Raw genomic sequence first — 27,262 nt, 5'->3', positions numbered from 1 at the left:
TCAACTCGAAAATTTTTTAAGGCTTACCCCTTACGTTTTTTTTTGGGAAATTTTGCATAAAAAATTAAATTGATTTATTTTAATGCCAATTGGTTGCAATGTGTTTCTTTTCACTCAAGTAATGCTTTAAATAAAAAAAAGAGTGAAAAATAATATAAAAATCAAAAAATTCAAAAAAATGAAAATTTACCAAGGCTCATTTTTGCACCAAGTTTTGCCTATAACTCGGTCGGTATCCAACGGATCGCCAATCTTTAATCTGTGGTCAATAGATGGCACCAATGGCTACATTTTCTTCTTGGACAGCCATGCTCTCAGGTGTCCGTGCCGGAAGTTATTCGAGGAACCAAGTTCCTTACCCTGTTTGAGAAAATGTAAAATTTTCCTCATTTTTGAGCAATGTAGCAAAATTTTTAAATGTGATATATTTGAATGCGAATTTGTTGCAATAAGTTTCTTTTCACTCAAATAATGCTTTAAATTAAAAAAATAATAAAAAATCAGAAAAAAATTTTGAAAAAATTTTCAACTCGAAAATTTCATAAGGCCTTAGCGTTTTTTTGGGAAATTTAGCAGAATTTATAAGTTGATGTTTTTTAAACCGAATTTTTTGACATACGTTTCTTTTCACTCACATAATGGTTTAAATTAAAGAATGCAAAATTGTAAAAAAAAAATCTATAAATTTAAAAAATTTCTAAGGCTTATAGCCGATTTTTACAGAAACAACCTGCTTTTTCCTGTCAAAACAACAGGAGAGCATCCAACAAAGGAGGTTGCTTTCACTAACTAAGATCTGATGGGTAGAAAGAGATGCAAAATTCTTTCCACTTCATTAAATAAGACAATTTTTTGTAACATGCATGGAAGCTTTTTACTTACATATAACCTTTACAAATGCTAGTTATGTACGTTTCCTGTACTGCGTTAAAGTAATTTACTAAGAGACAGAGTAATTTATTCTTTTCTTTCTGAATAACATCCCCGTTGCCGTAATGTATACATTGAATTTTTATTTCATTCGTTTTCCATTCTGTTGAATGATTTTATTCTCGTCTTTTCACTTTCCTTTTCAATCGTCCATACACTATCCTTTCTTCTGGTGAACAAGAAAAAGCTAACGAGAATCTAATAATAAATAATGTAGTTATTATTCCTTTTTCCTATGGTTTTACAACGTTTATCGCCCATTCGCCTGTACTTTAGTCTTTTTACCGTTTCCCACTAATTAACGATAGTTATCGCTGCCGCACGATAGGTTTTACGTGTTTTAAACAGGTTTCATTTCTGTCCTATGTGATTGAGTGTTTTGTTATTTTGTATAAATTCTAACACATTATACCTATGCTTAGCTTACGCAGAAACAAAAAAAAAACCATATTCTATTCAAACAAAAAAAATCGAAGAAAAGATTAATCAAATCTTCTCACTAGCGCAAGGAAAGCGCAAGTAAAAATGGATGAAGCAATGGAAACATTCCATAAAGGGCAGTCTTTTGTAACAAGTAGGGTAGCACATTTGCGCCACTTATTCACTGCCACTACAAAACACTGCTCTTCCATTTTCCCAATTGTGTAATTGTGCGGCATCATTGCTGTTTTAGCACCTTTATCACACGTACATATTATTCCTTATTCTGCATTTTCAGTCGAGTTTCAAACGCTTAAAACGTTTATGTGTTTCCTATTTTTTCCGAACACTTTTCATTTGAATAATTACCAACAGCCGGAAACGGACGTCTTCCCTTTAACTCTCCGGTATATAATCCTAAACAAGCAGCGTTAGAAAACTTTTGCAGCAATAAATGGCCCCCAAATTCTCATTTTCACAGACTATTGCTTTCGTATAATCCTACCCCATCCCATAACTTCCACCGATTGCGCACCTGCTGTTTACTATTTTCAATTTTGTATCATACTGTTTTACCTAATCGGGTTCCCATTCATTCGTAACATTCATACACCCTTTTTCATTACATGCTTCGAGAAAATAATAAAGAACAATTGCACTAGTTAGCAAAAAGTTTGATCACGAACGAACGGCGTACATTTGTAGGACGATTTCGTTCATTGGATTTAATTATTCTAGCTTGCTAAACGCTAACGAAGATATGGACGAGGGAACAGGACGCATTTGCGTGAGTGGAGCTATTTACATTCTTCGGCATAATTTAGCACTAATTTCCCGGGCACAGCGCGACTAATTCAATGCACGCTCGAATGATCTTTCGATCTAAACATTCCGGAAGAAGGATAGCAAGTTAAGTCAACTTAATCTAATCTGATCGTGATGTGATGATGCAAAACGTCATTGGTGAGTTAACGGGTCCGTGTGAGAAAGCTTGGAGAAAGGTGCACTACCGAACACGACCGGGAAATCATCACTCATCCATGCAGCGTGGATTTAACCTTATCATATATATCTATATGTATGTATTGGTATTGACGTACTTATCAAGTCGATTCCTGTCGGAGCTTCGTCCGTTCGGAAACAATTGGAGTTCAGTTCTGTTTTCGCTTTGCTTTTGCATGTCCTTGGCATATTTAAAACTACGTCGAACCCAGAGCACTACTACCGGACGCTAGGAACCGAGGTATCTTTGATGGTGACAATCCTGAGCTGCTGCTCTGTAGGCGTCAGTTGTCGAAATGCAACCCTTACTCAAAACCCCAATCATTATATCACGGGTTAGAAATTGTATAATTTCTTGTTTTCAACAGTTCTAGATCGTCTTTCGAGCCCTTATTGCCGTATGCTTGGTAACGCGTCTTCAATGTCCGATACGGATCCTCCTAATTGATGTGCTGAAGTATTGTTTGATTGGTTACCTGTAATGTAAAGAAAAGAAACATTAAATCAGGAACGTTTTCTCACACATTCCGCTCTACGGTACATTAAAATGAACCAAAACAAGTTCTAACAAATTCAACTAAATCAGCCAGGTAAAAGCACAAAGTGGAAGGCAAAAACATACAATTCTTGCAAGAACAAAAATCTAAAGGCGCAAGAAAAATATGGAACAATTATGATCAACAGCTACATGAACACGGGAACTAACTAAACGATCACACGGTAATCAACACAATGGAGGACAACAACAATTAAATACAATACGGACAATTTGTAAACAAACGAGCAAAACTGACCTAAAGCAGATGAAGTACGAAGAGTGAATCTTATCCAGCGGGTGCTGTAATATCGGTCTGGAAAGTGTTCGTAGTTGATGTGCAAAGCGTTTGAGCAATTGTTCTTCAATTCTACCTTGAACCACCTTCCACATGTCTTCGATTCGTAACGTTTATTTCTACAACTGGTTGGGACGGAACACACCAGGACAAACAGGCAGGTGGATCACAGATAAGTTACATCGGGACAAGAGCGGAACACCGGGCAAGGATGGAGAGCGAGATGGACGTTACGAACCGAAGGACACCACCAATTAGATAACTTCACTCGTTTCTTGCCGCCGTTAGAAAGCAGCCACGGTCGAGGCCGGGAATGCATTGGTACCGCTGGTACCGGGACCGATGGGTGATCGTTGTCCATCGTCCGTACCGTTACCGTCGGATGCGGAACTTTCGCTTAGCTCTAGCTGACAGCCTGTAGCATAATGTAGCATCCATGAGCATGGTGGTAATGGAAAATGAAAACCCAATCCACATCCCATTTTCCCGTCCGGGAAGTGAATATGAAGGAGCAAAGATCGAAAAAGAATTATAAAAAAGGCCGATGAGAATTGCAAAACCAAGCGAGACGAAATAAAGCAGTATGTGATAGCTAAATGGCACAAATCGGATGGACCTTTACTCAGGAGCACTTGTCTTCTTACCTAGAACAACTGCTTGGACGCGCGCTCTATCCCGATCGATGTAGATCGCAGTGATCAGGAAGAACACTCCGCCGAGAATCTCCACGAAGCAGGTGGAAAACAATGCATACTGCAGGGCACGGAACTTGATCAGCGGTGGATCATCATCCGGCTCGGACTGGAGCAGTGCAACGGTGGTATTTTCCGCAAGCTGTGATAGAACGGCGATTTTTTGTGTCGGTTCAAGCTGCAAAAAGGTGTTGGATGATAATGCGTCGGAACCAACACGAATTACCCGTTTGATTGCCTCGGATATCTGCGCGTATGTGGGAGATTGAGAAAAGGAATTAATTAGCCTGTTCATTTCATTTATTGTACATTAAAACACTTACCACACCAACGAAATACGGACTGCCGGCGTCACCGAATGCATGTGAGATAAGAATCTGGAAAGCTTCCGCGGTCGATCGTCTCGTTGGCACAACAACGTACTGTAAAGTAAGATCAAATAAAAGACACATCAAATTTTTGGCATCTCATAAGAAAACGGCAACAGGGAATATAACATGGATTAACAAAAGTCTATCCGAGAGCTTCACGATAACGAACGGTTTGACGAAAAGCGTCAAAACTCATGAGACAATACAATTTGCACTACTGCCCGCAAGATGGCGCCACACGCATTCAGGGGAAGAATACGTGAAAAATGCGCAGAACAGATAACGCCCGAAGTCGGTGCCGTTTTCGATTGGTATTTTTAAACGCAAAACACACATCGACCTTCTGTCATTGGTCGTGCGGACCGAACAAAAATAAACATGATTAAAAACGTGCACATCGCTAAAGAAAATGATAAAAACTAATGTACAAAAGGAAACACATTGTTTTTTTGCGTGGTGGATTTGCCATCGTCACGGATAAAAGAACATGTTGGCTAAACGTAGCAAACACGTACGGAAACCGCTGATTCATCAATCCTTCCGTGACAATCTATGCACCAGCCAACGATGATAGTGTTCCACCATGTAACAGTTCTAATTGAACAAGTCTGGGGCGATCGTGGGATGAAGGGTTTTGATTCCCTTACTAGTAATCAATAGGGCGCAGTACTTGAAAAGTGCAAACAATTTGTCTCAAAAATTATATACAGAACGTTGCCGTATGCAGCTTTACTTGTGTAACAAACACCTGCAAGCTGTACCGGTTTGGGGCGTCGTAATGTTTGGAAGCTCTCAGAATTGTTTGAATTAGTAGAATGATTATACTTTTTAAATAAAAGCATTAATGAAGAAACGTTACAAAAAAAGCAAACACACACACAAAACTACATTGTAAGACACACGCACACCCACAATTACACATAAATACTTTCACCAAAGGACAGGATAAATGGTTCATTCAACATAATCATAGTTATTTTTAAACATTATCATAAAATACAAATAAATATTTAATTGAAAAAGAAAAGGATTAAAGAAATTGTTCCTTAAGAACTTGTATTTTTGGTTAGAACAATGCAGACACATTACTATGTGCTTCATTGTTCGACCAGAAACTGAATGGTAGTTTGGAGTCCTTCAAATGAAAGCAACTCCCCTATAATAAAATCAACCTTCACCAGCAGTATGTGGAAGGAATTGTTCAAGAAAATTTGACTGGGGGTTGAAAAAGGAGAACGTTGAGTGGTAAAGCACCCGGAGGTAAATAATTTCACTGGCGACTGTCTGCCGTTAGATTTCTTTTCAAGATACTGTTATTGCAAACCGGCACGAAATAAGGAAAATTATTGCCTGTTTATGTTCATGAAAATATTTCATGGTGAAACAGGAATGTATTAAATTTCTTATAAAATTTCTTTAAATTTTGTTTCTTACATCAGAGATTAGATAAATATTCAGAAAACTGGAAAAGTTATACGATTAACGTACCACCACCAACCAACATATTAGTATGCCAAAGTTCTTGTACAATATTACGTTCGGAAATGGGAAAAAAGCGAAAGTGTTCTGCGCGCATGTGAGTGTTTTTGAGGCAAACGGGACAACGACGACCAAAAAAGGACACACATAGCAGTGTAAGCGACGAACGCACAGAGTAGTAGTGGTGTCGTTTGTGTAGTGCAGAGACAGTATTAATTAGCAGCAATAGTACTAGTGACAGATGTATAGCAGCAATGACCAAATACAGTACGGTATCGTGATTGTCTCTTACCAGCAAAATGTCCGCTACGATCGCCCAATTGAGATTCAGGGCTAGTTCGCCGAAAAAGATAAGCGCATACGTCGCGTAAATATTCACCCGCACCATGAACATCGCGCCGACCAGCAGCGGCGAGCTCAGCAACAAACCGACCGCACAGATGTACGGGTCGGCCTTTACGGATTTCACGTTCAGGCGCTGGGACAGGTACGATCCAAGCGGCACCCCGATGATACCGGTCGTCATTGTAATGGCACCGAATATGAACGAGACCCTTTTGTTTTCGCAGGGGGTTTTGTGCATTTCGTGATACGGGGCAGGAGCATAGATTGTCACAGCAGGAATTGGTGAAGATCGCGCGTTAAGTAATAGGCAAATCGACAACACAATAAAATGGTAACAGGATTGGTCGCAGGTTTGATTTAAAAACAAAAACAAAAACACCATAAAAATAAGCGAGATCCGAAATGAAACGAAAAGAAAAATGAAAATTTGATTAAATTTGGAAAACTCTGTAAAAGGGCTTAAGCAATAAGAAATTTAAATTAGCATTTCAAAATTAGGTGAATCAAAGAAATTGCTTCCCAATGCATAGAACAACCGTAGTTATCAACTCGATCTCATTTCTCCTCCTTCTCTCCGTCGTGTTCGTTATCGTGCGCACTCTCATGATTTTTTGCTCTTCCATCCCTGTGTTTAGCGAGCATTCCTTACCAGCAGCATGTCGGCCACAATTGGCCACGATATGTTGAGTGCTACCTCGGCGAAGAACACCAGTATAAAAGCCCAGCTTCCACTGTATTTAACCACGACGAGTGCACAATAAACGAACGGTGAGCTAGTGATTAAACCGGCAGCACATATCACCGGATCAGCATACTCGTAGTAGGACCGTAAACGATTCGACAGCAATGTGCCGAGTGGTACACCGATCAAACCAGCCAGCATCGCTACGATTCCAAAGTGCGAAGAAACACTTCCGGGAGAATGAGGGAGAAACAGCGATACATTCGTAACGTGGTTATTCGTTTGGAAGTTATTAAAAGATGCGCTGGGGAATGTTTCTTCTTCCCATCGGACGGAAAAATGCTAAAAAGAAAATATAAACGAGAAACGCGACGGGTTTCCCGCACAACCCCAACAGCACAGAGGGGCTTTAATACTTACTCGTTCAGTGTAATATTTTCATTGCCGGGTTGGGATATTAGGCCAAGATGAATGAATTTCGGTCCCCACCAGGCCAGTGCGCCAGTCACAAACGCTACACAGGTAAAGCCAGCGGTCGATAGCATGAACGAAGGATTACGCATGATCGCGAAGATGTCCGCCTTGTATGAGGTGGCCTCCATGTGATGGGTACCTTCGCTCTGACCACGCTGTGGATCCCGCAGCATGATGATAAGTGCCACCGCAATCGCACCGAGCACTGGCGTCACACGCAGCGACCAAACCCACGAGTTCATAAGGCTTGCCATTTTCGCACCAACGATGTACCTACGGAAAACGAAAAGGAACAATTGTGTGAATTCGGCACTCCTTAGATTGCTTTCCTTCTTCGGAGTCATTTTTTACCCGCAGCCCGATCCAACCGGAATGGCGAAGTAAAACAGGGCCAGCATCCTGGAGCGCATCTCGCCAACGAACAGATCGGAGATGATCGTAGGTGCGATCGTGCTGTACGATGCCTCTCCAATACCGACTAGCGCCCGGAAGGTGATAAACCATCCAAATTGGTTCATGTACGACCCGAGCAGGGTGGTCGTACTCCAGAGTGAAACGCCCAGTACCATTATCCATTTCCGGGAGTACCGATCGCCCAGGTAACCGAACACGGGTGCAAAGACCATGTAGGATAGTACGAATGCGGTCTGCAGGAGGCCACCCTCATCGTCGCCGATGTTGAAGTGATCCTGTATCTCTGTTAGCACACCTGCAAAGGAAGAAGAACATGTAACAATGCATTTAATCAACTGCGACAGCATCAACATTAGAGGGTTAGCGCGAAAAAAATGTTCCTCATATCTAATTGAACCACAGTGAGACGTTAATGGAAGGTGTTCAAGTTTGCCTTATACCTCGTGAGGTGTAGTAAGAAGAGTTTGAGCGTCATGAGACTTGCAGTGTACGTCACAATTCGGCGAGAGAGGGAAAAAGATAAAACCAAGATGGAACGAATTGCCGAAAAGGTATGTTGTTTGGCCATTACTTCCGTTGACGTAAATAGGTGTAACATTAAAACTTATTTTAAGATGATTTTAAAACCAAGTTGTATCAAAACACTCATAAAAACTGTTCATTTAGATGAAAGTGGCACTACTTATTGGGGTTAATGAAACAAATTTGCACTTTTCCAAACGAATTATGCATTCGAACGGTCAGAATAAGGTTAATTAGGCATTTAATATGCTATACATTGAACTCTACACTCCAATGCGCATCCTTTTATCGATCAAATGCATCGTCCATTCAAATGCATCGTAAATGACACCAACTTGTTGTTGACGCGCTGTAATGAATTCAATTTCTGGTACTTTTTTCACACCATTCTATGACTGACTTTTTTGTGGACGATTAACCCACTTTTTTGTTATTCTATTCATTAAAGATTAGGCAACAATTGTTTTTGGTTACGTCTGCTTTAAAACCCAAGACAAGAACACCTTACAATCGGATGATCTGATCGCGCGATGTTGCAGGAAGGACAGGCACTCGACAGACGACTTTGAACCTTTGAAGGACTTAACACAGTACTAGATTCACAAACAACGAAACGTCGAAACCATAGCACTTGAACGGTAGTGATTGTTGTCACTTTGTTGAAGGAAGCGCAGTTTATTTTTATTTCCGTTCTTTCGCGAAGCGCAGCCAAAAAATAGCCATAGCAATGCCGGTGGCATGACACTGGTTGCATCATTTTCAGTGAAGAACACGGTTGAGTGGCGTTAGAGAAAGATGAAATAAAAACATTAACGACTATTTAGATACTAAATACGACAGTTAAAGGAAGGTAAACAAAAAACAAATTGTTTGCCACTTCTTATCCAACAATTCCTTCTTCTTCGACATTGCAACTTCGGGACATCTTGGACTCCCATTATTGAGCTCCAAGGACTTAAGTAGGTATGCAAAATGTGATTAAATAGAAAAGAGAAATCATCCGTTCAAAATTTATAACGTGTGCAATATTAATTGACTGATCTTACGGATTTGACTTACGAGATACGTCTTCGTTTGTCGTCGTTTCGTCGTCGTTTTCACTTATTTTGTAGCAACCACTGAGAACAACAGCTGGCAATTTCGTTTAAAGATTTGTTCGATTTTCTCCTCGGAATGGTGAAATTTTTGATCGCAACACACTTTGTCTTTGCTGGATATAACCAATAAGGCATTTATAAAATCTTCTCTTTTCTGGAGAATGATTTATGGATTTAATAGACTAAAAGTGAATCGTTCTCCCAGGAGATCAGAAAACCGACAAAGAGATGAAGATTTCCTGGACAAGATGGACATTATTTGGCGATAGTGTGAGTAAAGACTATCCTAAGCTGAACAGCAGGCTAGGCTCCCCTGAAGATGTTGAAGAAAAAAGTTTTTTTCTGACGAAGCGAAACATCGCTGCATCTAGAGCCTAGATGCAAGAACCAGATGACTATTGGGTGACTACTACACCTTGAAAAGTGAAAAGGGAAATGTTATTTCGTTCAGGACCTGCAATGATTAAAGCATGGCAATAAAGAGTCTTCGAACGATTGCCGAGAAGAGAAGTCCTTCATGCCAAGAAGTCAACGGCCGACAGCCAAGACTTGCAGGTCAAGAAATCACTTTTTCACAATTTGTTTCATGTAATTATTCTTGCTTTTTTCTCTTCACTTTTCGAAATCACATTACATTTAATAAAATATTCAATCACTTGATCGCTTTCCGTATCTATCAAAGTTGGTCAAGTGGGAACAAAGCGCTTGGGAAAGTGTCTTACACCGTCCATACACGTTAATGGAAGGAGCAAACAGTCATGGCAAACAATCAACACTATCGAACGGAGTACAGAAGGTGTAAGCTGACATACCCATGGGTACGGCAATTTGTCTTTAAATTTAATTGATCCAGCAATTCACCTCAACGCAACGCAGCGGGGAGTCTTGGTCGTCAATTTTTCCATGCCAAAAGGGCGATTCGGTCTCACACGCCCATTTGGCAGTAATTGGCAAATTGAATGTGCCAGTGGCCAAGGTTAGAACAAAAGTCAAACTATTGTGGCATCAAATTGAATCATTGATCGAATTTGCGGATATTATTTCTCAAGCCAATATAAATTGGAAATGTTGACCTTGTCAGTTTTTGAAGATCATCATGGTTTGCCAGCGATATTGGCTTGTATATCTTTCGCCGGATGATTTCTAGTCTTGCAGTGTGAATTAATCTTTTTTATGACGAATGCGCGTTAGACGATCGTTTTGGTTCATTGCCAGCACCACATATGCTGGTGTTGCTCACGGGTGTGTTTAGTTCTGAGTCATTGGTTTAATTAATTCCAATGCATTGAAGATAAACAAAACGTTCGCCAAGTATGTGTGTGCATCGCAATCATGGTCGATCATACGATACGAGAAGACCTTGAGACTTCTTTCAAGTGTTAGGAGCTGAGAGTCAAAACAATATGTGACGAGATTTTCTCATCCACATACATAAAATGAAGCAAAATAAAAGTACAGAAACCACATAACAAAACGGGCGAAAAATAAAACATAATAATATGTAATGTGTTAGTACATCGTATGATCAAGATCGCGTGATCCAAACACATGTGCGCTACGGATGCAACAACGTGCAGCCAACGGTTTAAAAGAAATGCGTTTTCATAAACCACAACCAAGAAACCGGTTGAAAAAGGGCTATGCTGTGGTTCCCCTTTCTTCATCCCCACAGTTCTTGTGATGCACGCCCGTACAGTGCTGTTCGTTCCGGATGAAAACATGCAGTGGTAGAAAACACAATCATTGTAAAACACGGCACAGAAGTTCGATACGGATAATTTGACTTTATTTGGATGCAACGTGACGAGAGCGTACGAGAAGAAAGACAGGTTGAACCTGACGAAATGTAAGCAAAGATACAGCTGGTTTCTATCACAGCGGCATGAGTGATGCACTCTGAACCAATCTAAACAAATGCACCGTAGCGTTCTTCTTCAAATTGACGTTCCGATCGACACTAAGGGCCACTGTCGACAGCAAAATATTTATCTTTTTTTCTGAGGTCCCACAAAAAACACACAAAAAACCCGGTATTCGATTTATTGATTTAAAGCCCCCCATGATCAGTAGGTTCCAATTGGGGTAAGGAAAAAAATATGACATGAAGAACTCCATATTTCAGAGGGTGCATCAAGATGTATGTATATTTTCAAACAGGAAGGGATCGTAAAGATGCATTTTTTTTTCTTTACTTTTAACGCCCACCAGCGATGATCAAACATTACATCATAACTATTGAGCTACCACTTTTTCCCCCCTACAAGTGTTAAGAAACATTGGAAAAGCATTTCATGTCCATTACGAAGGCTTTTTTAGGGCAAGGTACCAAAATAAAACCATAAAGATGAGATGCAGCGAGCCGAAATGCAAGGAAAAGGCAGTAAAAGTCAAAGGCGTTAATTGCAGTTGGTATCCATCACGTCAATTCTAGCTTCTCCACGGAAGATGTAACCCAAAAGTTCTCGTTAGTGATGATTGATCGGGGCACGAAACTTAAGGTTTATTTCCAAAGACCCCAAAAGGAGTCGCGATCTTCTAACGCACTTTCCGTGACTTTACAGCTTGCGTGCATGATATCCATATTAACCGGGCCATGTTAACTTTCTACCAGCTTTATTTTATGCTCTCCCGACGACAGTTGTTAAGGGAACACCCGCCCATATCAGTCGGCACTTGTCACCGTCATGAAATTGAGCCCTTGAGAAAGTGGATCGTACGCACCCCTACTATTCAGATGTCTTACAGCTGGCGTGTTAATAAAATGATTTATTCTCCTCTTCCGCGTAACGTAACATCCTCCACAATGCGAGAAACGTCTTAAGTACCGGGCAGTGAATCAACGAGTGGATTTGGTATTGAAGTGGCCATACATAGCTGCATTTGATTCAGTACGAAAGACATACCACGACCGTGACTCAGTTACAGCATGGTAGTTTCCCTGCGAGTTGTTTGCTTTCATAATCTTTAAAGCGCTCGTTCTTGGGAAACATCTAAGGAAGGGAGCATTACATTAAGTGTCTAGTTGAGGTGTCAACGGAGGCCAATAATCTTATCTTACCTTGAGAAGAAGGTAATTTAAAGCACCCCAAGACCGATCCGTAAGTCAACTATCGCGGGTAGAGTCTAATTAATGTCACACTAGTACAAGAAAAATTGCATCAAATCGTTACAAGTGAAAGGGTGATCGCTTGGGCAAGCTTTTCCATCTAGAGTATTTGTGTATTTACCCTTGAATGCAGGTACGTTGCTCCATCCTTAAAGATGGCTCTCTAATGTCGCTAACAAAAGACGATCACCAACAAGATGGTGGATGGGGCACACGCCTCATCAGGTGTTTTTTAGTATATTTTGAGTTTATACCCTTACATAATCTCCACATTAGTAGCGTTGCATCGTGCGAAAAGTGATGCATAGGAAAATCCGCATAGGAAGGGATAAGGAGAGAGAAAAAGGAGGGGGTGGAGGTAGATGTGAGAATAGTTCATTTTATTATTAGCTTGCGCATACCTTACCGAAAGGGAGCTGCTGAAATTAAATGCCAAAATGGCCACCGATGGACTGACCCACATCGGTGGATCGAGCATAAATTTGACATAACTTCATCTTTCTCTTTCCCCTCGGCTAATCGACCGCATTTCTCGTCAAGCGTGAATATGGTTACGTATACCGTGCGAGCGAATTTGTGTGATGTGTGATGATCTTTTTGAAAAAAAAATGGTATTTGTTACTTTTCACTATTTCGAAATGCGAAGTTGATTGCAATTGCTTATTAATTTGATTAGTATTTCTTACGTCTTACGTTCATAAGTATGTCTTAAGGTAGTTAAGTCAAGGTTGCAAAACATTGGAATAATAAATTAATTTTAAATTTGTAACATTGAAAATACGAACCATTTCACGGATATTCCAATATTCAAAAAGCAATTCGTCAAATCTAACAAACACCAAAAAACACAAACCCCAACCATTCTAATCTTTTAATCCATAAATCTGGTACAACAATTACCGCATGATGATGAAACAACGAGTAGAAAAAATGACAAAAACTGAAACTGACTCAAACCGGTTAGACATTGCGTCTATTTTACACACATCTCACTCACCTCGCTTCTTATCAGCTAAGCTTAAGCAGTGTTCTGTTGTGGTTTGAATGTTTCACCCTAGCCATACGCGTCATGCTACTCTCCTGCCAACTCGACCGGTAATGACGACGCGTCAGCACGTGAAACGTGTTTTAGGTCGGGATGACACAAACCGCTTGTTGGGCCCCAGAAGGTGTACGACTGAAGGCGTTGGCGCCGTCACCAATACGACAAACATTATCCCATCGTTTTGTGGTTAAATGTGTATCGCCTTTTTGAACGTGGTTTACGTTCAGTTTTTCCCATCGTCAAGCGTAAATCACACCAAGAATAAAGTGTGAGAACACGTATGAATGGGTAGGCGATGTGCAAACCTAAACGATTGGCAAACGAAAAGTCTTAAGCTGACCAATTTAAAAAAAACAAAAACCAAACAACAGCAAAATAACGACATACCGGTAATTTTAAACACGACCGAACGATAATAATAGCAACTAAAACAACTGGCCCTACTTTGAAATAACGGACAGCATCATACAGCACACCACGGAGCACCATCGAAGCGCGTTTGCGTCCGCAGTGTTTGAGGGCCACCAGCGCCGGGAAGGCCGTTTCGAACGCAGAATACCCCCAAAAAGTGACGTCATGGCGGACTCGAACCGAGAAATAAGAGAGAAGGTGTCGCTTCGCCGCTAATCGTACGCCGATTGGTTGATTTTGGATCGCGCCACTTCGGAAGCTACAGATGTGGGGGCTGTTGGGCCATGTGTTTGTGCGTTCTCTCCCTAACATTTTTCCCATCGCTTCCATCGCTGACGGCATCCACATCCATGCATGTGTGTGCAAAACGCAGATGCGTCTTTCTCTTTATGCGTTAGACTCTCTTGTCGGCTTGAGAGCGTGCCTCGTTGCCACACAAGCAGTAAAAAAAATACAGCAACATAGAGAGAGACAGAGAGACATAACGTGCGTAAGCGGAGTGGATACTCTTTGGGGGCTAAAGTTGCTCAAACTTGCCGTAAAGAATGCGGCAAAGTCGTTCTTTTTTATGCTTCTGATGCCTGAAGAATACCCAAAAGACAAACCAGCTAAGAAAAGATCAGTTCACTAAGTGCGATCACTCTTCGTACGCCGGTTTACCGGATCATGCCGGATAATGCATTTTTTTTTCTCAGCACAAACACACTCACCGAACGGAAAGGATGAGCAAAATTAATGCAAGGAATTTTCTGCATCTTATTTCGCATCATGGCTTGCAGCAGAAGAGAAATAATTTTAAAAGACAGTTTAAAAATAGTCACCGTTCCCGAGAGGTTTGGTACATGCAGCAATTGGACTGTGCGACATGTAACAAATCGCGGTTTTAAAAGAGTTACTTTTTTGTCATAGAGTGAGCTGCATGATGCAATGTGAATCTAATATTTTTATAAAATATTCACAAAGAGTTAAATAACACAATAAATAGGATTTCTATCACTTAACCTCTAAAGTTTGTACTCATACGAATGATGCTAATAACTGCTGACCTGATAAGAAGCTTGTTAGCGTCAAAACAGTCCAATGATCACATCCTTGAGAAGTAACCCGGACATTAGATTTCATGAATGAATCGATCCAGCGTGCCGGGGATGCATTACTCACCAACCTCAAACGTACCATATTTTATTCTAACCGTTGGATTTATCGCGTGATTCAATGTTTTCGTAAACATCGGACGATGCTTCAAAAACAAACCAGACGATCGTACGCAGGCGTGACTGTGGAATGGTGACCATCGTCATAGTCAAATACTTGGAACACGTGAGCTGTACTCATGAGATGGTAAGGGAGGCGAATGAATCGTATGACAGCAACAAGCGACACGATTTAATAATAAACATGTTGAATACGAAAATTTGGTAATTATTTTGCTTCCTTTTTGATGTTTTGTTGTAACATCTGCAATTATTGGTCATTAAAATTTTAATTAAAATAATAAATAGCAAAAAGTTTTTTTATAGAACAATATCACGAACATTGTCAACAAGTAATTCAAATACGAAATGCATCAAAGTATTCGATTCAAACAATGAAAACAGACGTGAAATAAGGAAAAATCTGACAAATGAATATTACAGTGTCAAAAGGAAAATAAAACCATATTCGATTAGTTCGAGCATGTTTAAACCGACCAAAAAAAATAACAAGTGTTTAGTTTTGGATAAACAATATAACGAAAATATACAAATAATTTACACACTTTTTTATATAAGTCAAATAAAAATTAAATGAAATAATTATATGATTAAAATTTAAAAAAAAGAAGAACTATAAATTTTTGATATAGATATTGTGAAAGTGAAGTTTACAAATCAAAAATAGACATAATAACAAAATGAAACAAAATTGGGCAAATTAAATGAAAATGTCTAAAAGGACATTCAAATTGAATGAAGATACATTGAACACGTTTGAATAGACTTAAACTATTGAAAATATACAGCTTTAAATACACATTTAATCAATAACCGAATCAATAAGTATTCTAAACGATCTAATAAGCTAAAAGAAAATACAAACATCTCTTCAAAATTTCCAAATACAAAAATAGCATCCACTCATTGCATCCATCCAAGTGCAGCGCGTGATTTTCGTACACCGAATGGGCCACCGCCCACAACCATGGTTGTCCAGGATCCGGTGGTAGAAAACGGGAGAGAAATTGCGCGAGAAGTCACGGAATGAAATGTGTCGGCAGGAAGCATTAAAAAACAATATAGCTCCAAGCGCAAAAGCAACCCCGTTCATTAATGTTTTGCTTGTGTCCAAGTGGGAGTGAAAAATACAGAGAGAGAGAAAGAGAGTCGACCGGCGTATGTCGCGCACACAATGCGTGGCAATCGAGTGAATTTCCGATTGGTTTCGTCGCAAAACGTTTGCGTCATGTATCGTACGATGTTTGATTGCACGGAGCAGTGTATGGCCTCCTCCCTGGTATGGTGCTTCATTTCCTATCTCCAAAACGTTCCTAACGTTATCTCGCCCAGAGGGAGGCATTGAGCCACACCCTTGAAGCAAAAAAAAAAAACAACCCCAAGCTACCCTTTCACACTGCATTAACACATAAATTACCCTCTCATATTTCGAACCATTCTTAGTTGAGTATTTAATCCAAGCCAAGTAGGCAGAACATTTACACCGGATATGATACAAACAAGAGGAGGGATAAAGGTTGAGTTTATCTGCGTACGTGCATATTTGCATCTCCGATCGGTTGCAAATCGCGTCTGATCGAAGTGAGTGTAAAAATAAAACTTTTCTGCATCGCCAATTCGCGCACACGAAACCGTGGAGGAATGGTTTGTTTCTGCTCTTTTTCTCTCTGTTGTGCGTTATTAAATGCTTCAACGTGGCGTGGAGTTGCGCCAGGGATGATGATATAATTATAGCTAATTGTTGCTCACCGTATCAACGCCGCGTAATAGAATGCGCCATCCGCACGACAGAGAGCGTCGTTTTGCGCGTTGCGACACACCAGCTGTTGCGGTGTCCCGTCCGATATGGTCCGCATGATTGCGTCAATGATACCGCGATAGATGGTTTTGCAAGGAACTGGCCAAAGAAACGCGTCTCCTTCAACTCTCCTTTCGTGGTGATCACTACGCTTATCAAACGTTTAATTGCTGGCCAATCATATGATCGTCTGATGCAAGTGATACGCCTCAGCAGCAGTAAATGAACTTTCGATGACGGGGCAACTTTGTTTGTTAGAGCACCACAGCTGATAGAGGTACTGGTATGCAAGATCATGGAATATACTCTAGTGTTGAGGGAATCAGATTTAGATTCATAAGTCTTTGAACCGAATGAATGACTCCGAATCTGATTTGAAGATTAATGCATCTCAAAATACCTTCAATATTTATAAATCATTTAGGATGAAATAATACAAAGGATTTTTGGCCCAGTACGTATCGAAAAACAATTAAAGAACCTCTTCAAGTTCTATGAGTCGCCGAAAAACGCACTATTGTGCAACGAATTAGACGCCAGGCTTCTCTATACTTCGGTGGGCTGGACAAATGGAACACAAAATAGTAAATGCAATATCTACAAGTTTTCAACGACAATAATTGTTAAAAGGAAGATCAAATGAATTGATCTTTGCGAAGGAAAGTAAGGAGGTTATTAGGTTATTTCATTTGTATCGAAGTTCTTATAGCGTGAGCAACAAATTAAAAAATAAATTTATTGTAATTAAAGATTCAGATTCAGAATTAAAGATTCACGATTCTTTTGAATATTGATGAATTCTTAAATATACTCATAACTCTTTTGAGTCAGTTCAGTTTCAGTTTTTGATTCAAATGTCTCTTCACAAAAGATTCACATGAATGACTCTTCACAGAAGATTCACATGAAGTAGTAATGGGTCATACGATTCATTTCATGGCTCGACCCGGAGTCGTGTGCAGTAAAATCGGAATCGACTCCGACTCGTGCATGCAGCAAGTTCGGGCCGACCCGTACATATAGGTAGGTTCAGTAGTTCCGACCCGAACTCGCTCGGACGAAGGGTCGGAGCCGCTTACGGTAGCTTGTAGACATGGGACAAACGATTCTTTTAAAGGATTGAGTGGGGTCCAGTTCGATCAGTGTTGTGATCTGAACGCGTACGGCAGTTCTTCCGCACTTCGTCCGTGAGGCGGTGTTGATCATTCAGTTGTTGACTACACATGTGAAGTAGTAATGGATAAATCTTCAATTTTGCCGGAGTCGGAATAATCCGGCTCCGAGACATTCCGGAGTAACTCCGTAATTACTCTGGAGTAAACTTCGGAGTTACTCAGGAGTAATCCGGAGTAATTTCTTCGGAGTATACTCCGGTTTTTATACGTCGGAGTTCCCATCATTAATGTGAACCGACCGCAACTGAACATGTTAATGTGTTGGTACGTGTATTACTGGCAGTACGAGTCAAGAGCATTCGTAGGTGTAGTCGGCAAATTGAATCATCTTCACATTGAACTGTCGCCGTACGGCTGGCGTGCGGAAGAACCGTGAATCATAATTCTATTTTGCGGATCTCGTTCAATCAGTATAAAGAGTGGAACGTATCGAACGGTTCTGATTCAATACGCGCATGCCTAGTAGCTTGCACCTACCGGAATCGTTGCACCTACTGATCCTACTTGTAAAAATTGGCATTAAAATTTTAGGATTTGGAACCGTGTCGTTATCGAATATATAATCCCTTCTCTTCATGATTTGATGCTATGATGTTTGTTTCGTTAATCAGTTACTGTTATTGCTCTAAACAGCGTTCAATTACATTGCTGTTTCAAGAAACACAAATTCAATCAACAAGTAAAAAACCAAATCGAAACAACATCTCGTGACGAATGCGCAAAGGAGACCCCGACACAGATTGCTACGTGCCGTGCAAGTAATTGAACACCATTAAATACACCACGCAACTCGATCGATTGAATTGTAAATATTGTATTTCCAACGTTGTTCAATAGTAGAAAGGGACCGTCTCTTGAATAAATATGCACTAGTCTTCTGTTTGTCGTGAGGAATTTTTCAGCTTTTCCGGTCTGATCGGTCGAATAGAAAGAATTAGCCCCTAACTTGCTTGACTTGGCTCACACACGTAACGCGATATCGCCGTGCGTCTAGGAATTGTAACTGTTTCCAATGCAACGGTCGCCCAGCATATTGGAGACGGTATGCGACTAATGTGACACCAGTCAAACATTCCTTCCGGCAAACGACACAGCAGCAGGCGACGGGAACGATCGTCGTCTTACATACCCCCGATCGACGACGGAATGTTAATGCGGGAATGTATTGCGGACGTTCCGCCGTTACGATCGATTATTTGGCTATTGTACCAGAAATGTTAACGATGCACCTTTCTTCGAGTACACCACAATATGATTGGAAAAATGGGTCCTTCTTTGGGAGTTTATTTTTTATATGCTTCCAATTACCGATTTACGTGTGTTTACAAAGCCTGTTGAAGTCTATAAACTTGAGCCAAGTGAAATGAATTATTGGCCATACTGTGAGGCTTGGCGGAGTAGGGGAATTACTTATAATAGAAACATAATTCCGAGAGTTTACATAAAATAAATTGTTGTAAAAATTGTTTATACGTATTGTTTGTTGCTCTTACGTTAATTGACCACAAAACAAAACTTCATTCGTAAAATTAGAATAAACATACGAGCGAACTATTCCTCAGCAGAAGATTATGTTGAGCCATCAACAATACGGGATTACTTTCCAAACAAACTTACGAAATTGTAAGCGAAAGACGAAAAAATAAATGTACTGCATCGAACCATACCGCAGGCGAAAACGATCCCAAACCTGAGTGACAGTCGACATGCCCCACGACATGATGTAATGAGGGTAGACCAACCGTAAACACCCATACTGGGCGGGGGGTTTATGTCGTTGATGGATTCCATATCGCCCGAATGTGAAGAAGAATAGATTAACAGAACGGGGGATTTAAATTGATCGACGATTTGGAAGCGACGTAAGCCACAAACGTTCGCCCACAGCATGACAGCAGAAGGAAAAATGCATTAGGCACGGCACAACACACAGCCGGGATGTTCACCACCCACGTGACCGAGCGTCGTGTCCCGAAGAATTAAGGTGGGAAAGAATTTAATTTAAACTAGAGATAATTTATGTTTCGTTCTTTCACCTCTGTACCCGGGTCGGGTGCATCACATGAAATGCATCTCGCCCACATATAAGGTGCAACACATACATAATGGAAATGCTACGAAAGATCTTAGCGATAAGTCGGTTTCATCTCCACCTCTAAATGCATTTTATGGTGCAGTTTTCGATGGCTTTACCCCGGAGGTACTATACGATCCGGTAGGCACAACAAAAGCTACTATTAAATTAAGGCAAACATTTCATGTTGGGATATTGGATGAAGAATTTAAAACATGATAACAACACCGGGGAATATCACTAACCGGAATCTTGAATCTAGCTGATGTTATGGATAAGTTATATCCTCCTTTCCAAGTGGGTGTTGTTCCAAATGGGATGGAATTGGGAAAGCAGGAAACAAAAAATCAATTTATGCCCACACTTCAAAAATTTAATCCCATGTCCGGAAGGATAAATTTATGTTTCTGGATGGGCGGTCCTGTGTGTTTGAACCACAATAGAAATAGAAAGTTTATGAAGATGTTCGTGTTAATCGAATAGATCAACCTGTCACATTAAACTGATGGCAGGATCTATGAAAAGTGTTATTATGACCCAAAAACCATTGGTTACACTTTATTAAATAAAATTTCTTCCTTCGGTAGTCTTTCTTTTTACATACGGCTTATCCATCCATCTGACTACGATCAAACGCTGGTGTACCGATGCACCATGATCGTACTTAAACAAACCCTCAACTGCAAAAACCACCGGAACCGATCAGCTATTATTGACACACAACTTTATCCAATGCTTTCGCGAACATTCTTCACCGTTCGCATGATTGCGCCCATAAAATGCGTCTATTTACCTTGCCTACATACCGGTCGAATGTTGGTCCGGAGCGCCACAATACAGTTTACCAAAGGTTTGTGATGTTCTGTTTCTTTGCGTAACGTTCCATCCATCCAAGGCAGAGGCGAAGAATGAGCAAAAGCAAACAGCATTGTGTGGCCACGGTGCACACTTGTGCAAAAAATTACCTTTAGCTGAGCTCAAAATGCCGGTCTTGCAGATCATGGTGAAATAAAGATGGCTTCCGATACACCAGGTGGAATTTGTTGGACATGAATATATTGATGGTTCTCTTAGCAGGTACCGAATCTATCGCATCACATATGGTAAGGCATTGAAGAAATCGTTAGAATGCGTGGCACTTTGCGTAGCACCGGGTACGACAATGTATGTGTGTTTATTTAATTAAGAGAACCTACGGAACGATCGAATATTCTCCGGTGTTCTTGAGCCCCCGAAGAGGATGTTCTCCGGTGTTCTTAGGCATCCGAAGAGGAAAGACAAGATGTATTAATACCTTGTGCCGAAAGACCAGCTTTTGCTCATACTTCTTGGTTCTTCTTCGTCTAACAGCATCGTAACTCTTTCGAGCGAAACGAAAATAATTCCAGTCCATTCCAATAAGCAGGTTTGTGGAGTTGTGAATATCCGCACTCCATTCACATCACGCAGCGCTGACATACACCCAAAAAACATCGTGTCACGGACAATTACAGCGAAAAAAAAGGTGCCAAAACGAAATAACAACATTACTATTAGTAGTTCATCGCGCAAGATTGGCGCTACAGTGGCCCATGTGGTCCGATACGATACGCGAAACGTGTCGCGGTCGAGACGTGCTGCCTAAAAGCAACAGGGTGAAAACAACAAATTGCAAATAAATGATGAAAAAACTGTACCTTTCAGAGCGGCGGAATAGCCGTATTCCGGACAAGGTCGATGCCGAAAGCAGTCGCAGACGACTATGACGACGTAAGGTGAGGGATTTTTTTTATTCAACGACGATCCAAACCGTGTACGTGCATGTGCTGCTGTAGGTAAATGAAATTCGCTTGCCGTGGAAAGTGACATTGAAAGATATTCAAAAGACTCCATCCCGCATGGAACCCGTCGAGAGTTTATGCATATTTTAGCACTTAGTACGAGCTAACCATAGACCTGTTTGAAGGCTTTAACGTTGCCTGTGGTAAGTAAATGAACCTCTATTTACACATTTTTGTATTATTGCTTCTAGGCAATCGATCGAAAGTTGGTTTCTTCGTCAACTGCTTCGTCAACCAACCAGTAACTAAAGTCGCACAAAAAGAAAGTAACAAACGAACCAACAAAAAGCTACTCTATTGTGAGAAAACATCTTTCTTCCAGAGCAGCTCAAGCAGATCGCAAAAAATGCACCCAAAAAAAAACACGGTGTAATGATTTTCCAAAATAAAACCAACCGGAAAATCGAAGCCGAATAATGGACTAGTGCCCTGCTATCCATCACAGTTGGGAGAGAAATTAAATTCCATACAGCAGTGCGGTTTAGTAAAGTGAAATTGCTTTTACTTTTTAACATTTTAACCATGCCCATTAGTATTCAGCTTGATTTTTGGGGTTTGTTTGTTAAATTCCCTTATTCGAGGTATCTTTTCCCTTCGTTCCAATATCCATCTTGACAAAACATTGTAAATAAGGTAAATGCTATACGCCCGTAAATAATTACGCTAATGATATGTTGGGCGTATGAAAAATCATGGGACCGGAATGCAAAAGTGAATGAAATAACTTGCCTCTCCGAAATATCGTATGCCCAATGCTCAAGGCCATTTGGGATAAGTAATGAAATGTGACTACATCTTTCCACATTTTCCGGAACAGATCACGATAAAGCGGGCAATGGGAATTAAAAACAATGCGCTCGAGTGTGGCCCACACAGGAATTCACAGTCCATGCGAATATGACGATATGTGTATGCGTGTGTGTTTACACAAGGAGACAACTTTCTTAATTGGACATGCAATCGCGTCATCTCGTACGAATCCAGTCACAGATTTGGAGGACCATGTAGACCGAGTGAATAGGGTTCTTTATAACCGCTTCCATTCCACTTCATCATTCCTCCCGAAGATTCAACGTTTGTTTGTCTCAATTCTTTGCTTTCCCTTGGTGTAAGCTAAAATAATACAAACATAAAAAAGTGATTTCATTATTCAAATCCGTAACTTACTTACGGTGAAAGAGTAAAGTGAGTAGAGTTTGTGGACGCAGTTATATGGTGATGGAAACATCTCTCTAACTGCTTTATGAAGCAAAGGTCACACCACGAGTACCGGCACTGGACGGGAACTTCTTGCACGGCTACTAATTAATCCATGGTTTTGTAGAATTTTTTCCTAGGAGAAAGTGAAGTAAATCTCAAGAGTTTCTACCACTTTGGATAGAAAGTGTAGGCAAGCGAATCCAATTAGAACCAGGTGAAGTGCTAACCAATCGCAAAATGCAAAGCGGAACATACAAATAAATATACCGGAAAACGGAAAAAATAAATTTTCCTATCTTTAAGAAAACTTAACTGTATAAAATTACTTTAAAAAAAAAGTTTAATATTTATATTAAATTATATTAATTGCTGCAAACCGAAATGATCAAAAGCATTCAAGCCTATTTATTAATGCTTTTCAAAGTGTTTATTGTATGATGCGTCCATGCAATGGAAGGAAAACAAACAAAATAATTCATCGTCCACTAGTGAAGGTGCACACACAAAACGCCTTTTTTAACACAATAAACGATCTTAACCAAAGAGCAAAAGATGCACGCAGTGGACGTAGTAAATGGGGGAACATAATGCTCAATCAACCGCAATCAAAACGGAACGCCCTCGGGACGATTCGACGAAATTATGACTGACAAATGGGAATTTGAGTTCTAGCACCGATGGCTCACGGACGTTGCGTTACAAACACCCACATTTTAATGAAATTTTATAAGACGATAGACAATCCGTTCGATTAGGATTGGAGAAGCAAACGGGGAGAAAGGGACAAATGTTTCGTGCAAGTCATTATTTACTTGCAATTCGCTTCGGATATTGAAGCATATTGCATACATGCAGTACAACGAAACACGTTATCCAATACATTTTTCTCACCCTTAGTGCGTGTTTGTGCATCAATTTATTGCTTTTACGAAACCACTTTTTTAAACAAAACCCCAGACAGGAAGGATTCCTTTCATTTTGGAACACTGACAACGAATTCTCAATCGAGAGTGAGTGAGTCAGGACACTTGGTTTGGAACAAATCGTTCAATAACGAATGTAACCATCCGATCCTGCTGTTCCTGGCAGAAGATAAACGCATTTATTATAACACCATAATCAGGCACGTTATTTGTTTAGCGATAGGCTCTTTTTTCTGGTGGGTCGTATTTTTCTCCCTTCATTGGTTCAGCCCAATCACCCTGTTGTTCCTGACTCTTCGTTTGCGGGAAGAATTTTTAATCTGACAGTGGTGCGAGGGTTTTTTGGTTAGGAAAAAAAAACACGATCTCTCCCTACAATCGGGCAAAACTTATGACACGCAGCGAGGATAATATATTACAAGCGAAAGGGGGAAAACAAAATTCATTGCATGTGGTTTTCTCTCTAAAAAAAAACCTGCATAAGAACCAAGCCACGTAGAATGTGCAACGGGGCGTGCCTTGGCTGGATGGATCAGTGGAATTAATGTGAGACGAAGAAGGAATTACGTTGAGATATTGCTTTCGAAGGTCTTAAAAAGGGCTTCTGTGGTTCGGTTATTAATTGGAAAATATTGAGTTAGCTTAAGCGTAATGCCGTGTCCCAATTGGACCCCATAATGCAACTGTATGATAAAAAAAAACCCCTTCAAAAAGGGATAATGAATCGAAAAGATTGTTCAGAATTGGAAATTTAGCGTGACTGACACAACTTATCACCCTTATGTTCAATGATGATAACCGGATTGGAAGGGGGTGGATGTGTACTGTTTAGTGGGGTTTTCATAAACAATATGTCTGTTGATACCGTTTGTCGAAGATAAGAATGTGGAGAAGATCACAATGATTTCATGGTAGATGCGCTCTCAGATCTCACGAAAAAATGATCTTATTTCGTGGCGTTAAAAAAACCACGTGCTTCAAATTATTGTCCTTTACTTTTCGTGAGAAATTAACTCTTACGAAAAGAAAACATGCGACAACTTATGGAGGAAGAAATTTAAAAAATCATTACTTATGCCTTCATTTATGCACACATTCCATCATTCGGCCCACTTTCACGACAAAGCAACGCCGCAAGCAAGAAAAAAGTTCCTTTCCCAAAAATGCAATAATGTTGGGACAAAAAGGGAACCATTCCCACCCAAAAACCGTCCCGCATGTTGCGTCGATTATTTATGCGCTTCGGGATGCATTCCCGTTGTGGAACGATTTGCACAAAAACGAAAAAGGCCATTGTAATGCAGCAACGCGTATCCAATAGTTTGTCTACAAAGGTTTCCTTTCGATCGGCAACCTGTTGCTGTGACACATCATCCACAATCGTGAGCCACCGTGTAAAGCGGTGCGGCACATACGGATTGCCAACCAATTTGGGTACATGCAAATAAGAACGAAATGTGAGACAGACTGTAATGAAGAGAGAAAAAAAACATCCCACTTACCCGCAATCGTGAACCGATCCATGTAGTTGATGAGGTTGACGAAACATAACACGATTACCGTGAACCACGCATTTGCACCGATCGGACCGGCCGTTGTCGTCGTGTCCGTATCCGTATCCTCATCGTGTGGATTCCCCCGTGCGACACGCAGCTCGCCTTCGTCCATCGAAGATGTCACCGAATCGGAATCCGTGGGCATGAGGCGCTGCTGTGAGTTCGTGGCCGGAATCTTCCCAGCCGGATTTGACTGAATGCCACCGGGACCACCGGCAGACACGGTGCCCATCATGGCGGTTGCCGCACCGCCACTTGCGTTCCCTCCTTGCGTAGGCATACTGACTGTCCCGTCCACTGGATCGATCGGAGGTTCCGATGCAACTTTGCTATATCCCTGACTCGAAGGCATTCGAATGTGAGAGACCGCAATCTAAAACCTCGGTTCTCAAGATCTGCGCGACCACCAGACGATCAACGACCAAAAAGGTTTTTAGCAATGGCGTCCGCGCAACTGCTGATATGGTGTAGGATTTTTGGGGGGTATCTTTTCACTACGCTGTTAAACGCCCGGTCCCGGACTCGACACGTCGGTGCGTAAGGAAAGTGATTATGTGGCACAAAACTGCCAGCGGGGATCGTACGATATTGTTACACGAATGCTTTTGTTTTCCTCTCTTTCTCTTCGCTTTATCCTACACGCGGCAGCGTCGGCACTTTCTTCTTAACTACGCGTCACAATGTAAACAACACACAAATACACACACACACACGCACGCGCGAAATTAGCAAACGAAATGCTACGGTCGTTGGTGGCGTTGGTTGCAGATGCGAAGAGCCGGGAAATCGGAATTCTTTCCAATCCGCTGTGTAGACGGTTGCACGGTTACTAGCAGAAAAAAACGGGATCCTCAAAGATTCTACACTTCGAAGGTTATTTTTACCAAACTAACACACATGTAAACACACAAACACTTTGCGAAAAACCAGGCCGCTGCGATTTTTGTGACTGCACACTTGTACTGTGTTGCACAATGACACTGTTTTCACTGCTACGTGCGATTTATTTTGGATTTAGAGGCTGGTGTCCCTAACCAACTAGACCGGTTAACGTTACTGTAGTTCTTTCCGGTGGCTTGAAGGAAATATTTAGGCGGAGCGTGCCAAACACGTCCTATTGCCACGAGAATTGAAATCGGTATACATGCTCATTCTCAGTAACAAACGTCTTCTCAAACGTCACGAAAATGTCATTTTGGTATTATGACTTTCCGTTTGGCTCTCCGTTTGGCACATTCAGACGTTTCAAAAATCAATGATAACTTGATGTTCAACGGAAAGTAAAAAATTTGCATTACCTGTGCCAAACGGAAACCCCGTTAGAGAGAAAATCTTCCGTCAGCCGAAAGCAACGGAAAGTACTATTTTCTTGAGAATTGATTATAAAAAAGTGAATACGGAGGTGTCCACTTCTTTTGTAACTCATTATTCACACGAAATACAACAGTGGTGATGAGATTTGCGACTTCAAAACTCAAATTTTGTTAAAAAATCATACAGTTGCTTCTCTCAACGAACTGCTATTTTGAATTTTGTTTATGGTTTTCATCTTGACAGATTGATTGATCCAAGAAAAAAGTCGATGAAGCTTTCATCCACTCTAACGGGTGTGCGGAATGCAAATTTGCTTCCCGTTTGGTTAGAGTGTTTGTGACGGAAAGTTTCCCGTTTGTTACTGA

General features: G+C 40.8%; 1 protein-coding gene and 1 long non-coding RNA gene across 4 annotated transcripts; both read right to left on the bottom strand.

Annotated features, from left to right (window-relative positions):
• Window positions 1-993: 993 nt before the first annotated feature.
• Window positions 994-26,721, bottom strand: LOC125772048 (protein spinster). Of its 3 annotated transcripts, none has more exons than XR_007419439.1 (8): window positions 25,530-26,721; window positions 7,580-7,937; window positions 7,175-7,501; window positions 6,722-6,983; window positions 4,201-4,299; window positions 3,830-4,124; window positions 3,147-3,600; window positions 994-2,828 (listed from the first exon to the last, which is right to left on the bottom strand). XR_007419439.1 is itself a non-coding variant. In XM_049443372.1 (7 exons), the coding sequence occupies exons 1-7, from the start codon at window positions 25,933-25,935 to the stop codon at window positions 2,743-2,745; spliced, it is 1,833 nt and encodes a 610-aa protein (XP_049299329.1). In that variant the 5' UTR covers window positions 25,936-26,721; the 3' UTR covers window positions 994-2,742. The 3 variants fall into 3 exon arrangements, 1 of the variants encoding a protein (XP_049299329.1); XR_007419438.1 differs by lacking the exon at window positions 6,722-6,983 and adding an exon at window positions 6,020-6,281; XM_049443372.1 differs by lacking the exons at window positions 3,147-3,600; window positions 6,722-6,983 and adding an exon at window positions 6,020-6,281.
• Window positions 13,245-14,013, bottom strand: LOC125772078 (uncharacterized). Its single transcript, XR_007419441.1, has 2 exons — window positions 13,800-14,013; window positions 13,245-13,717 (listed from the first exon to the last, which is right to left on the bottom strand). It is a non-coding gene; the product is annotated as an uncharacterized LOC125772078 (long non-coding RNA).
• Window positions 26,722-27,262: the final 541 nt, after the last annotated feature.

The sequence above is a fragment of the Anopheles funestus genome, chromosome 3RL (assembly GCF_943734845.2).
Source record: "Anopheles funestus chromosome 3RL, idAnoFuneDA-416_04, whole genome shotgun sequence".
Lineage (NCBI taxonomy): Eukaryota > Metazoa > Arthropoda > Insecta > Diptera > Culicidae > Anopheles > Anopheles funestus.
The sequence above is the reverse complement of the archived record's forward strand: the minus strand, read 5'-3'. Positions and strand labels throughout refer to the sequence as shown.

What these genes read in the sequence shown, in the direction of transcription:
- LOC125772048 (XM_049443372.1), bottom strand. Translation starts at nt 25,935, where the DNA reads ATGCCTTCGAGTCAGGGATATAGCAAAGTTGCATCGGAACCTCCGATC. An exon ending in GGATCGGTTCACGATTGCGG is followed by an intron (nt 7,938 to 25,529) that starts GTAAGTGGGATG and finishes CTTCCTTTGCAG; the next exon opens with GTGTGCTAACAGAGATACAG. An exon ending in TCGTAGCGGACATTTTGCTG is followed by an intron (nt 4,300 to 6,019) that starts GTAAGAGACAAT and finishes CTTACTTTACAG; the next exon opens with TACGTTGTTGTGCCAACGAG.